Source organism: Limulus polyphemus, unplaced genomic scaffold, assembly GCF_000517525.1.
Source record: "Limulus polyphemus unplaced genomic scaffold, Limulus_polyphemus-2.1.2 Scaffold3868, whole genome shotgun sequence".
NCBI lineage: Eukaryota > Metazoa > Arthropoda > Merostomata > Xiphosura > Limulidae > Limulus > Limulus polyphemus.
Window position 1 is genome coordinate 1 of NW_013669478.1, and position 14,166 is coordinate 14,166.

Below are 14,166 nucleotides of genomic sequence, written 5' to 3' on the forward strand. Positions count from 1 at the left end.
AACGAGAAAGAATAAACTAGTTTTAATTAATAAAGGACTTGTATCGCTGAAGTTTCTCGAAATTAATTTCTATGGGAAATTAACAAACAAGTAGATACGTAACAAATTGGTGTCAGAGAGTGGGAAGAGAGAGTGTCGCCTGTCTATCCATCGATGTGTTGCGTCATCTGTTGGGTTGAATTGGGTTTAAAAGATATTTAAGTACGTGCATGATATGCTTTACCATTTATAAAAATCTGTATATATTCATCGGAATATCAAAATCTTAAACCTAAAGACCAGTCAAGTAAGCTAGAGAAATCTTGTAGCGATAGTACGAGCCGTCTATGGGATAGCCCCGCTGACGTGATCAGGTAGGTAAGTAGTAGACGAAGAAGTTGCTGTTTTTGTTCTTAAGTACGGTAGTACTTAATAGTAGGGATCGAAAATGTTTCCAAATAATTCACGTGTCGGAAAACCACCCTATTGAATTCCTAAGCGAAAAACCGACCATTCAAAGTATTGGTTACGATATATTATGCGCATATATACTAATAATATGCAGAAAAGGTCGCTAACATTTTCGGTATGACAGTTATTCATTAACAATTCAAATATTTTTATTTTTATTTGGCGAGCTTCTCACCATTATATTTACTAATTTCATTGCCCACGCTATTTTTTATTATTAAAAATTGACCTGTTTAGTGGCAATATTTTGGTTTTGGAGGTACAGTCTATGTATGTTATAAGTTGTAACTAAACATCTTCAGTGTTATTCGCTATTGATAAATTATTTACGTTAAATTAACTTAGGGTAATGTTACTTTACATTTGTAGTGTTATACGTTTATTTTCCTTGCAATGCTATATAATGTACCTTTAGTAGTAAATCCTAAGTGATACATTAATTTATGTTTAAATTAATGGTGTAATAAGATGCTTATTGTGACTTAGTTTGAGTTATAATTCAATTTTAAATTCGAATCTTAATAACGACAGGTTACTATCACTATTAATGTATCAATATCATCATCACTGGTAATGTGGTATCAGACTGCTGTTTCTGGCCCTACGTTTCTTTTTAACCTATTAGTTTAAGTTTTGGACTTAAGTTAGAATTTGTATTTCGTTTGATCGTCTGAAATGTAATTAATCTAATTTATTATTATTCATGTAATATAAAGACTATTAGGTTTAGGGAACTGTTAAAAACATGTCGAGTAATGAAACATTACGTTACCGTTAGACCTTGCTTCTAGGTACACCACGATATTAGGCCTAAGTGGTTGCAACTTAAACTATACTCTAGGGTGGTTTTAAAGAAAAATTAATGATTATTGTTATTCGTCATAAGTTTGCATTATTAGTATCTTAATGATGGTTGGATAAGATCCATCATAATTTGACTAGCTACTAATGTTTAAAGTTATACATTATACTTTTATAGGAAGGTTTGAAAGAAAAATTTATGGTTGATATAAAATGTATTATAACCCAACCTGTGGACAGTAGAGGGACCATTTGTTCCTTCAACTGTCATTGTACACCCACCCTTTACTTTTCAGGAAATCATAGATTCCCCTTTTAATCCTATAAAGTGCTGGCCTTTGCTACTGCTGTTGGCAACTCATTCCACAAGTCAATCACTGTGTTATAAAAATAAACTGTCTGTTCCATATCTTACATTTGAGTCCCCTTCTCCAGTTATCCTCATAGGTCTTTATCCTATCAAACCTCTGGATAATGTTGTGAATTTCATTAAGATTAATTCTTACTTTTCTTACCTATCTCACAAAAATATCCTTTCCATCCTTGGGCCCTTACCATTAAGATAATATTTTTTCTTGCATGAGGAAACTAAAATGGTACACATTATTCCAAGTAAGGACTAATTATTGATATAGGTAGAGAAACATTTTACTTTTTTTTTTTACTTGTAATCAATATAACTATAAAAACAGCTGAGAAATCTATTAATCTTACTGTTAGTGACTAGTATTTTCTCAATCCCTTCCAATGTCATTTCCTTAACTAATCTTTTGCATGGCATCTCATAAAAACTTGGAAATCTAAGTACACAAAGTCCATCCACTTTGTCCAGATAACAAGTAATACCTTCAAAAAATAGGTTTGTAAGGCAAAATTTCCCTTTGTTGAATTAAAGTTGACATTCAAATATATCATATTTTACAAAATGGTTTTGTAAAGCTTATTTTATCAAGCTCAACAAGATTTTTCCCACTACATAAATAAGACTAACTGACCTATAACTTCTAACTTTAAAAATATAATTAACATAAGCAACTCCAATTCTCAAGCCTGCCCACTTTCTATTGATGTACCAAAAGTGAGAGAGATGGGTGTGTTGTATATGTGAATTTCAACCTCCTTTAAGACCATGGAAATACCATGTTTGGTCTTAGTGCTTTATGTATTTTTAAATTTTTAATCTTTTTCCTTACCACCAAGGTACTAATATCTATATGATATTTCCCAGAGAATTATCGGGACCAGGGATATTTTCTTTCAATAAAAAAAAAAATTTAAAAAGAGAGAGAAGAAAATGCATTCAAAAGCCAGCCATCTTCTTAGTCTTAAACAGTAATCTTGCCATCAGCATAATTTAAAAGCCTAATCTCCTTTCTAACATTTTGATTACCTTTAATATACATAGAAAATTCCATGTTATTTGTTTCAACATCTTCAGCTACTTGTTTTTAATAAGCCCTCTTGAATGTCTTAGCTTCATTTTCAACCAAAACCCTAAACTTTCTGTGAATCGTCCAACCTATTTAAACATTTGTCATTGATCTTTTCCTTCATGTCTTTATTAGGTTTGGTCTTGTCTGTTATCCTTTTCTTCTTTTTAGTAACATGCCTGTCTTGTATTAAAAGCAATTTATTTTTTTAAATTCCAACTCTGACTCATGCCACCTTTTAACTCATTGTTTCATTTCACTAATGATGAATCTTATATTATGACCACAAAGTTAGATTTCTTAAAATTAAGAACTGTAACTTCATTTCTTTTTTCTCAGCATGTAGCAGAAAAACATCAAACCTAATTGCACAATGATGACTCTTCCTCACATCTTCCTTCACTTCATCCCTTGCACTCATGTCCTTATTAGTGGTTAACAATAAATCCAAAGTAGCATCCCTTCCTGGTTGAATATCTGACCATTTAGTGTAGAAAACCATTCTTAATCACTTCAAGAGATTTCTCTCCCTAACTATTTGACTCTGTACAATCCCAAGCAATATGGTTAACAATCTTCCATAATTATTGCATCACTTTTCTTATTAGTAGCAACTGTGAACTCAATATACAATTTCTTATTGAATCTTTCTGTCTCATCTGGTGACCTATAACAATTTCCAGTAAAAAGCTTGATAACCTCTGAATAGTAATCCATTTAGATCCAAACACTTGACTACCATTTTTTTTTATGTCTTTGGTCCTAACAAGATGCAGTTTGTCTCTTGTATAAGAAGCCCCCCACCCCATATTTTAAGTAGTCTGTCAGTTTTAGATAACTTTTAACCTCAAACTCAAATGTTTGTATAAAATAGTCTTAATATGGTGGGATAAGATCCACAATAATTTAACTGCTTTTAATGTATTTTCATGGTATAACATTTATACCTACATATTATTTACTTTGATATATTGCAATTCTGTAATCATTTGATATTGGAACCACCAATAACTTTATTATTATTATTTTCAGAATTTCCATTTAAGTGAAACCTTGTGGGACAACAAATGAAAATATGGGCCATAGGAATAAAAACCATCACATTAGATTTCAAGAGAATGATCTAATTAGTGAAAACCAGAACAATGTAATAAATAAGGAGCACCCTGGTCAACATAGAAGTATTAATTATCAATACAATAATAACAATAATTATAATTTGTTACACTCAGCAGAAGTAGACTTGATTTCTCCATTTAGGAAGAAGCATAAAAAACACAAAAATAAACAGATGGATAAAGATAAGGAGGATAAACAGCTTAGAAGAGAAACAACTGAAAGAAATTCAGATATTGGTAATTTATTTGTGGCAGAATCATTTCTTGAAAGCGGACATAACATTAACTCAGAATACACCAACACAGAATTTGTTGCAAGTAAAAAGAAACACAGAAAAAAACATAAAAGAAGCAAGAAAAGTAAACCAGCTGAAATCTCACAGAAGAGTACTCAGTCAGCTTTTTTTACAGACAACCTGAGAACTGTTAGCATTAATGATACATGTGAACAAAACTTATCGCAGTGTAATAAACAAACAGCTAGGCATGAGGATATTAATGTTATGGAGGGAAAATGTGAATTTAATGAGGAATTACCATGGAAGAAACATAAAAGAAAACATTTGAGCGATGGATATGAAATTCCCAAAGAGGCTAGGTCTCCCAATTCTACTACAGACAATGCAAGAATTGTATCAAAGAAATTGGTCACCATAGATTGTGAACATAACCTGCCTGTTTACAATGAATTAGAGTCTTTTTTACCATCCACTAATAATTATGAGGATTATTTGGACCTGGGCTGTGATTCAATTGGTCATAATAGTTCAGGATTGAAATTTATTGAGAAACCAGGAAAACAGTCTTTGGGAGGTAAACAAAATATTAACAGTTTATCTGCAAAAGAGAAAAAAAGCTTAGCTTTTGATGAAGAGTCTCAAAATAATAGAAAACCTAGCGTAAAGGGTGCAATTACAAGAGCCACATTTTCATCAGATTCTAATGTGTTAGAAGTATCAAATGAAATTGAAATCCATAGCATTAATGACCAGAATGGGAAAAAAAAGTTTTCAGAAGATAAAGATTACCAAAACTGTAAGGTGAATGGAAATAAACACTTTACTTTAGATCAATCAGATGATGATGATGACCAGGAATTTTCAGAAGAGGTAATTGATGAATTTGTCACTGAAGAACAACTTTTCAGTTTGCACACACACTTAACAACTATGCAACTTTTTATTTAAAAAAAGGTTAATATTATACATAATTTGTAAAGTTTATGTTAAAAATATCATAGATGTTTTATATAAAAATGTCTTTCTTAAGACTAAGTTGACCAATTTACTTCTCTTCAATTTCTTTTTTTTTTGTAACATATTTCAAGGATTATTAGTTGTTTGTATTTCTTTGTGTGACAACTTTGCTGAACAAAAAGAATAAATATAATTCAAAATTCAAAAAATTATTGGTGCTTTGGCAAAATTAAGTAAAAATAGCACTACATAACATTATTGCCAAGAATAAAAAAGAATTATTATTGGAGACTTTGTAAATTACTTGACCTTAATGATTCTTCCCCACCCTCACTTATTTTTTTTTTCTATATCTCAAGAAAATATTTTTGGGGGCTAGGGGCATAACTGGTTCTCTTTATATGCTCCTCATCCCACCCACTGATTAACCTAGTTTCTGAACTACATTTAAGTTGAGGGAGGGATTGTAATATCTTTATTAATTATTGATGGCAGCAGGCTAGGAAACATGTAGAAATTCCGTTACTGTCATAACATTTTCCATTAAGTAATAAATAGTTGAATGGCTACAATGGTAACATTATTATTTTCTTCAGGAACTTAATTTAGACACTACAGAAGATCCACTGGACTTCATACCACCAGCTCTTCACAAAGCTGGAACTGTGTGTAACTTAACATCAAGTGGAAAAGAGCAGCTAATTTTTGAAGGTTAGTATGAATTAAGTTTTGTTTAATCATTTGGTTGAAAAAGTGTTTGATGTTATTGACCATAAAAAAAAATCAATGTTGTGGATGTTTCTCTGTTTGTTATCATGTTAAAATGCAAACATTTAGTTAAAATATATTCCCAGGTTCTTAAAATTTGAGGAAACAAAATGTTATATTTATTTTGTTTTTGGAACTATATCATTTATTATATAAGAAATCTCAAATAAATAAATATAAATACTCATTACATAAGTAGGTCTATATTACTTGTTTATAGTATGTTGATATGTGTGTTTTGCATTTATAAGAGCATCTACAGGATTTTCTTATTGTTTATACCAAGGGGTGAAAATTCGTACAGGGAAGTGGACAAAAAGAGAAGATAATATTATGAAACAAAATTGGCAAGATCTCTGTAAGGTATGAAGTAGGTGGTTGGTATTGTTAGTGTTATTGTAGTAAATGTATTTGAACAGGATATTTAGGTTTTTAGCTGGAAAGAAGCAGAAAAAATGAGTTCTAAGTGAAATCGTTAGTTTTAATTTGACATTACATTTTTTTGGTTCTTAATTTTATGATGTTATTTATTAAGCCCAGAGGATGTTGACTGTGTAATTACTGATATACTATTAATTGTTATAAATTTGATGATAACATGTTATACTTGATTAAGGGCACAAGAAGCATGCAAAAGTTACATGATCAACATGTCATATGTTTACATTTTGTATTATTAGTCCATTATGAAGGTGATAGGTATACAGATTAAAAATATGTAAAATCCATGAAATTCACAAAACAACTTATTGCTAGTATGAATATAATTGAAAGGGCTTTCTTCACAACATATCACAAGGTTGTAACCATGAACTGGTCCAACTTATAATGAAACTTTAATTTCATGTTAAAAATGAATAGATATCTTGTTGACTTGAATCATTAATAATTTAGTTTTATGTGTTAATTTCTAAGAAATCATTTCAGCAAGTAATTTTGTTTTAGTTTATTTTTTATCATTGACATTAATGACCAGTTAGGACTTAATGTGAAAATATCTTGTTCTTTTTAAATTAAGATAAAATGTTTAAGGACAGCAAGGGACTTATTAGTTGGTTTTCCCATTCATTAAACTATTAAAAAACAAAAACATTCAAAGCCAGCCCTTATCATTCAAATACCTATCAAATCTTCCCTTATACTACCTTAAATTTAATGCATCCACCACACCTGAGAGCAAACTTTTCCAAAAGCTAACCACCCTGTTAGAAAAATAAGTCATAGCTGAGGATGACTCCTGCCCTGCCAAATTGATATTTGTGTATGAATAAAGATGATACATCAACACTATCAATTTTAAACACTTCAGTCATATCCCCCCTAACTTATTTTTTCAACAGAAAAATCTTTCAATCTTTCTATCCCACATATCATCCTATTAGCTCTACTTTAAACCCTTTCCAACAATACAATGTCCTTCTAAGGTAAGGGGCCAAAGACTGAATACACAATACTCCAAGTATAATCTAACAAAAGACCTGTACAATGAAATTATAATCTCTTTAGATTTGTATTCAGTATTTCTGTAGATACAACCTAAAATCCTATTTGACATACCACCCTCAACAAAACACTGCTTGGTTGACTTAAGAAACTGATTGACTAGAACACCAAGATCTTTTTCTTCCATAACACTGTTAATGTTATTCCCATTAGAATTGTACTTATAATTCAAATTATGATAACCCACATGCAATCAAGAGGAAAGGAAGTAATTTTAGTACAACAATAAAACTAATAAATACAATTAGGGATAAAAATCCTCTAAGCTAAATTGGTTTACTTGTTTCTTACTTCTAAAAAATTGTAATTTGTTTATTACAGTCTAATATTGTAAAAAAAAAAGAAAAACAAAGGTTTTTAATTTCTCAGAATTCAGTTAGTACCAGTATTTATTTAATGGTAGGTCTAAACTGTAACACTAGGTATACTGGAAACATATGAATTATGCAGTAATATGTGTTTCCTCATCATTTATCAAATCTGTTTTTATTTTTTATGGTCGTTAATCATTTTTACAGACCTAAATGTAAATTTTGGTTTCTTCCTAGCATATTATTATTTATTTTATTTTTTTGGTAAAATGAATTTTGGTCATAACAAACATGAAGGAAAATTTAAGTAATTCACAGAACTTCCATGGTATTCGAAACCTAACAGAAAAATTATCCATTTCTATACACCACAATAATGGATAATAGTAATTTGGCTTGGTAGCCTAAATTGTTTTACTCTAAGAAGAAAACTTAGGGTAAAAATTAGAAACCCACAATACTACCTATCAAAATCCTGAATGTACATTCCTTAGACTTCTGAAAGCTTACTGTGCTCTATATGTCTTTCTTTTCTTTTTTTTTCATCTGTGAATTACAGATCAAAATCTATATAGTTCAGTAATTATCATTTTGTTGTTATGTGACTACATGTAATGACAAAAAATTTAATTATGACTGAAAAAATATTTATGAAATAATACAGCTCTCAAGATATATCAGATTAACATAACACTTAATATAGCCTATGGAAAACAAGAAACCATGTGGCCCTTCAAGGCTGTTCTTGCACAACCATTCTTTAGAAAAGTAAAAATTAAACCCACCTTTTACTTTTCAGGAAAACATCATTCCCCCCCCCCCCCTTTAAACTCCTTAAAGTTCTGGCCTTCAATACTGCTGATGGCAGCCTGTCAATCACCTTGTTATAGAATAAAACTTAACTAGTATAGCCTCTGGTTAGCAAATCTTAAACTTGTGCTTTCTCATACTATTATCTTCAGACAATACACATGATGTAGCACAAAAAAATGAGAGGCCTTTATCCTATACATCTCCTGAATTATCTTGAAAACTTTTACTCTTCTTTTCTCAAGAAAAAATATGTTAAGAAATTATAAACTATCCCTATAAGATAACTTTCATCACTGGAATCATCCTAATAGCCTCTTCGGAACCTTTTCCAAAAATTCAATATGCTTTCTTAATTATAATCAGGAGACCAAACTGTACACACAGTATTCCAAGTGAGGCCTAACTAGTGATTTATATAGAGATAATTGCCTCACTTGCTATGAAATCAATATGTCTATAAATACTCTAAAATTCTATTAGCTTTACTGCTTGCAACAGAGCATTGCATTGATGAGTTGAGTGTCTTTTCTTCAATAATTCTCTTGAATGGGTTCCTGTCTATGTTAAATGTGTGCTCAAAATTATAATAGCCCAAATGCATTACTGTACACCTAATACAATTAAAGGTCATTTGCCAACTATTTGTCCAACTTAACAATTTATCTATATCATTCTTTTGTAATTCAACATGCTCAATACAATTAAAAATACTCATGGCTTTAATAAAATCCATAAACAATACTAATTTATTAATTGTGCCCTATCAGTATCATTAAAATAAACAAGAAACAGTAAAGGCCATTTTGGATTTCCTAATTTCTTCTTAAAGGGGAACTGTGATATTTCTGTACTGTATGGGAAAGTATTATGTCTGGTTATTTATATGGTGTTGATCAAGGAGCATAATTATGTAATAATGATAGCCATGAAATGAGATAATAAATGTGGGAATACTTTCTGTCATGCATTCAATGGGTAACACCACACAGGTTGCTCTCTGGTTTTTGAAGTACAAACGTTGAAAGCCTAGCCACTCATTCATCCTTATGAGTTTAGAAGCAAGAAGAAGCATTGTTGTTTGAAAAATATCAAAGAAGAAAAATTTAGGTTGTTGCTTAATTATCATGAAGCAGCATAACATTGCAATAGTATTTTCTGAAATTACAAAAACATGTATCTTGCATATTTTTTTATTTTCACCATTGGAATAAATCTAAATTATGGTCATATGTAGGCGTATGGAATAGAGCAGTTATATACACCTATTGGAAAAGATTTTGTAATAATAATAGTCTAAAATACCTTTTTTCTTTCTCCTGGTCTGCAGTTGTCATCCTCTCTCTTGGCTTGGTGTAGATCTTGAAAAGCATTTGGCACTGCCCCTTTTGCAAGGTATTGTCAAAGTTTTTTACCAAACACTTTAGCTTGTAAATCCACCTTGAAATAATCAGGAGTGAAATGTTCCTCATACACAACACTGGTTTTACCAAAAGGAAATGTCTCTATGGTATGTCCCATTTCTTTGTAATTTCAGTTTTTTCTGGATTATACTTGGAGTTTTGGAACTGTGGTAAAAATTTAATCCCTTGTTGTCGCACTTGTACAACCATATTCCTTACACTTGGCCATGTTTCATTTAGCAAATGTTTGTCTATAAACTTATTGGGTCTGTACAAGGGTAAAGCTGTAGATAGGAGAAGTCCAAATCCATGGACAATGGAATTACTCAGAAGTCACAGAAGCTACAAGCTCCCTAAAAATTGTTAATGAGGGTGCATTGCATCCTTGAAAGTCCTAGAAATTGAGAATGGAATTTCAGGGGCTTCAAAAGGGGCTTTCTTTTGCAAAAGTACTTGAAAATATTATAATAGTAGAATATATATCGATATATCTAACTTTAATGCATGTTGTGGAGTTGAGCGCAATAAATAAAGCTTTTGTTTTCCTTTTAGTCTACATTCATATGTTGAACAAATAAATAGGAATTTTTTGAAATTATCAGTGGAATCCTATTGATTTGATGTAGCCTTTAGCTTCCAAAATTGCTTGAAAAACATCCTGAGAGTGCTTAGAAAGTGCTTGAAATTGATCTGAGGAATTCAGTATGAACCGTAGTTAATAATGTTAATAGCTTTCTTTTAAGCTTAATTAAGAAAGTGAATCTGCTCAAAATCTGTTAAAAGGTGGGTTGATCAACAAAAATAATGAATCCTTTGCTACTTTACATGTACTTGCATTCATATTCACGTTGACTATATATTAATAACAATTTATAAACAATAAGTCCATTGTTATAGATATTCCTATTTTTCTTTGAGGTTTGATCCATGTGTATGTGCCAAAAGACAGAGAGCAAACTAAAAAAGCTGGGGCAGATATAAAGTATGAACTAAATAGTTCAGTAATAAGCTGCAGAAAATAAACACAGAAGATGCTCTACAGAACTGCATAGAGTTTTTAAATTACTCTACATATATCTGTTTATAATTTCCATGATCTATGTATATGTTTTTGTGGATTTAGTCTGCTTCTAGTCATAGGATTCTGTAATATATAGCAAAGCACATCCACACAAAGGTGTGTCCTGTTAAGCCAGTCACATGCTTCTTTTGTTCTGGATGCTTGTATGTCACAGAAGAGAGGAAGAAGGTGAAGGAAGAAATGCAGCCTCCAGAAGCTGCTGTTATATATATAAAAGAAAATAATAAGTAATTGTGGAATTTTCTTAAACTATTATAGATACCCTGTATCAGTATTTTCACATCCATTTAATGTTTTCAGTTTCCGTTATATGAACCTCGGTGTTTACCTTTAACCACTTCCTTAGTTTTCTTATAGTTTTATAAATCTTCAAACCTATCTATTAATTTTATCTTCTTAAGGCATTTTCTCCTTTATAGCTTTAGTTAACCTGTTAGGTTTGATCTTCCCTTTTCCTTTTGAATTAAAAGCAATTTATATTTTAATATATCCCAAATCTGCTCCACATCACATTTTTAACTTATTGTTCCAATAAATCTTATGTCATGGCCTCAAAACTGGCTTTCTAAAACTAAGGAACAAAAATTGCATTTATTTTTTATCTTGGCATTTAGCAAAACATCAAAACTAATTATGCAATGATTTCTTTTCCCTAAATGTTCCCTTACTTCATCTCTGGCAATCATACCTTCATTAGTGGTTTACAATAAATCTAAAATAGTATACCTGCATGGTTGGTTCTCTGACCATTTGGTATATAAAAACCAACCTGATCACTTCAAGAAATTTCTCACCCTAACCATTTGACTTCATACAATCCTAATCAATGTGCTAAAAGTCTCCCATTATTATTCTTATACAAGTTCCCATTGGCCCCTTCTGTCTGATCAGATAGCCTGTAACAATTTCTAATAAAAAAAACTTGAAGTCCCTGATAGTAACCCATATAGATTCTATCTTCTGACTACCATTTTTTATGTCTTCAGTCCTATCAGACAGAAGTTTATTCCTTATATATAAAGAGCCACTCTACCCGTTCATAAAGTAGAATTGAATCTCTCTGACATTAATCAGCTATAGGTTTGAACTCTGTAGTTTTTTTTTTTTTCTTTTCACAAATTTTGCCCAAAGTAAAACTATGATCTGGTAACTCATTGCTCAAAGCTAATTGTTTGGATTCCAGATTCTATTTGTTTCAAATTTTAACAAAAAAATGGTTTTACAATTAGGCAACCACATAATCCCAGTATAAGCTTAAATTGGGCCTTGTGATGCTTCTTAGGAATTAGGATTTATTTTTCTTACATTTTAAAACTATTTCCTATGTCTTTCCTTTGTTGAAACAATTCACTTATATTGAAAGTAACTTATCTACTTGTTTTAATAATGTATGAAGTATTTCAATACTGGTAAGAAGATTAATTTATCTTTTACTGTTATAAACATTTACAGTTTTCAACTTTGTAGTTATGAAGTTCATGTATATCAAGTGAAATTAATTTTCTAGTTTCTCACTTTTTCAGACTTTTCTGTTATAGATGTACCTAACTGGATATCCAGATGTTCTGCTTCAAATATAAAAAAAAAAAACAAAATGTGTGAAATTCCTTTTTTTAATTGCAGAGATATCAACTTGATCATCCAACTATTCTGCTTGGAATAGCTCAGAAAAGAAGCAAATATATGAACTTCCTTCGAGCAAAACACTTTTATGTTCGTTTAGGTAAAGAAATACCTTTTCTAACATGATTTATGCAAAGTATAAATTTGATAAATTTAAAAGTATTTGATATGTATATGTTTTAAATATTACTTTTATATGTTGCTCTTTTTTTGCATATGCTTGACTCTGTGACAGCTCATAAGTTACAGATGGAAAAAATATTTATTATTGTTTCTTTCAATTTTGATAGTCTTACATTCTCTTGCACAAAGCGTTCTCGATCTTCTTGCTGCCCCCTAAGCACTGCTAAAAAAATTTAATGCTCAGTGCACTTGTCTATATATCCCACAAATTTCATGCCACTTTTGAACATGTATATAGCATGTTACCACCCTCAACCAATAGTACTGTGCCACTTATATTGGCACAGGTAGCTTTGATGTTTCCACTCTGTCTTCAGTTTTTCAACTGGCATAGCATTGTTTAGACATGTGTGTGTTTTTGCATGTGACTACCATTTATGATTGTTCGCTGTTGACATTAAAATTTTTTCAGTTTTCTTTTACTGTGTTTGCATTCAATTATCTCAATTTTTTGGCATTTATTTATTGTTACTGAATTACAAGGCAACTGAGAATAAATTTGCGATTTAATGTATTGACTACGAAAGTTCCCGTTACAGTCAACAACATTTGACTACCCAGGCATCGGGTGTGACTTTATCTGCAGAAGAGGTACAGGGAGCTAGATTCATATCTTTTGCCATCAATTTCTTCTCCTTTTCAACCTGACAATGTTTCTGATGATGAATACAATCAAGGAGAAGAAACTTAGGAGTCACTTTTTTCGGCATCTTATTATTTTGGTCTGTCACACTCCACGCCTCATCAGGAGGTCTCACCTTCCACCCCCTTTTTGTACTGCTGGTTAATCAGGTATGTGGTAATTACATGTTTTCCCCATCTCCTATGATGCCTCCCCATCCTTATTGGGTGAAATTCCATCTTCTAAGTTTTTGTTTTCTTCCCTTCACTTGACATAAGAGTTCATGCACCTAACTACAGTCAGGTGTTGGCATGCTCTGTTTCCCTCACCTGTCGGACCACCATGCTTTGGCATACCATCTTCAGATCCGTATTTATATTCTCAGCAACTGGATCCTCTCCTTCCTCTTTGAGGTACAAATCCTGAGGCTAATGTTGATTTTAATCAGGCATACTTTTCAAGGATTTGTCTTTCCCTCTCCTCTATTTAAGACACCTGTCTTCCCTCCATTTATTGTTAGAGGCTTTTCGTTGCTTCCCAGATCTTTTTCTGATAAACTCGGATCTCATCTTTCGCTCACCTCTTTTCATTTTTCGAAACACTCCCTTATATACACTTACTTCTATATATATAACATGAATAACCATTTGGAGCTCAGAATGTCCCCCTAGTGGTTTTCTCAGCCTTTCTAATGTACCTAACACCATTTCTTTCTTTTAAATGAAGATTTCAATGAGATAGATTGTGTCTTTAGTCTGCTCAAAATTTCATATATTTTTAGACCCAAATACAGCTTAGTTACAGAGCTTGATAAATTATAATGGAATTCTACGGTATTGATGTAGTAATTTATGATTTTTTAGTTAT

At 31.3% G+C, this 14,166-nt stretch overlaps 1 protein-coding gene across 6 annotated transcripts in view; it reads left to right on the forward strand.

The window, feature by feature from the left end:
- Window positions 1-190: 190 nt before the first annotated feature.
- LOC106470189 (transcription termination factor 1-like) overlaps window positions 191-14,166 on the forward strand; it is a 31,862-nt gene continuing 17,886 nt past the window's right edge. The window contains exons 1-6 of one of the 6 annotated variants that reach the window (XM_022398793.1): window positions 784-1,042; window positions 1,082-1,127; window positions 3,714-4,908; window positions 5,592-5,706; window positions 6,050-6,126; window positions 12,495-12,594. In XM_022398793.1, the coding sequence (XP_022254501.1) occupies window positions 3,757-4,908; window positions 5,592-5,706; window positions 6,050-6,126; window positions 12,495-12,594 (1,444 nt within the window). In that variant the 5' untranslated portion in view covers window positions 784-1,042; window positions 1,082-1,127; window positions 3,714-3,756. Of the gene's footprint in view, window positions 358-629; window positions 710-783; window positions 1,128-3,713; window positions 4,909-5,591; window positions 5,707-6,049; window positions 6,127-12,494; window positions 12,595-14,166 lie in introns of those variants that run through there. The other 5 variants (XM_022398795.1, XM_022398797.1, XM_022398796.1 and 2 more) reach the window with 5 other exon arrangements.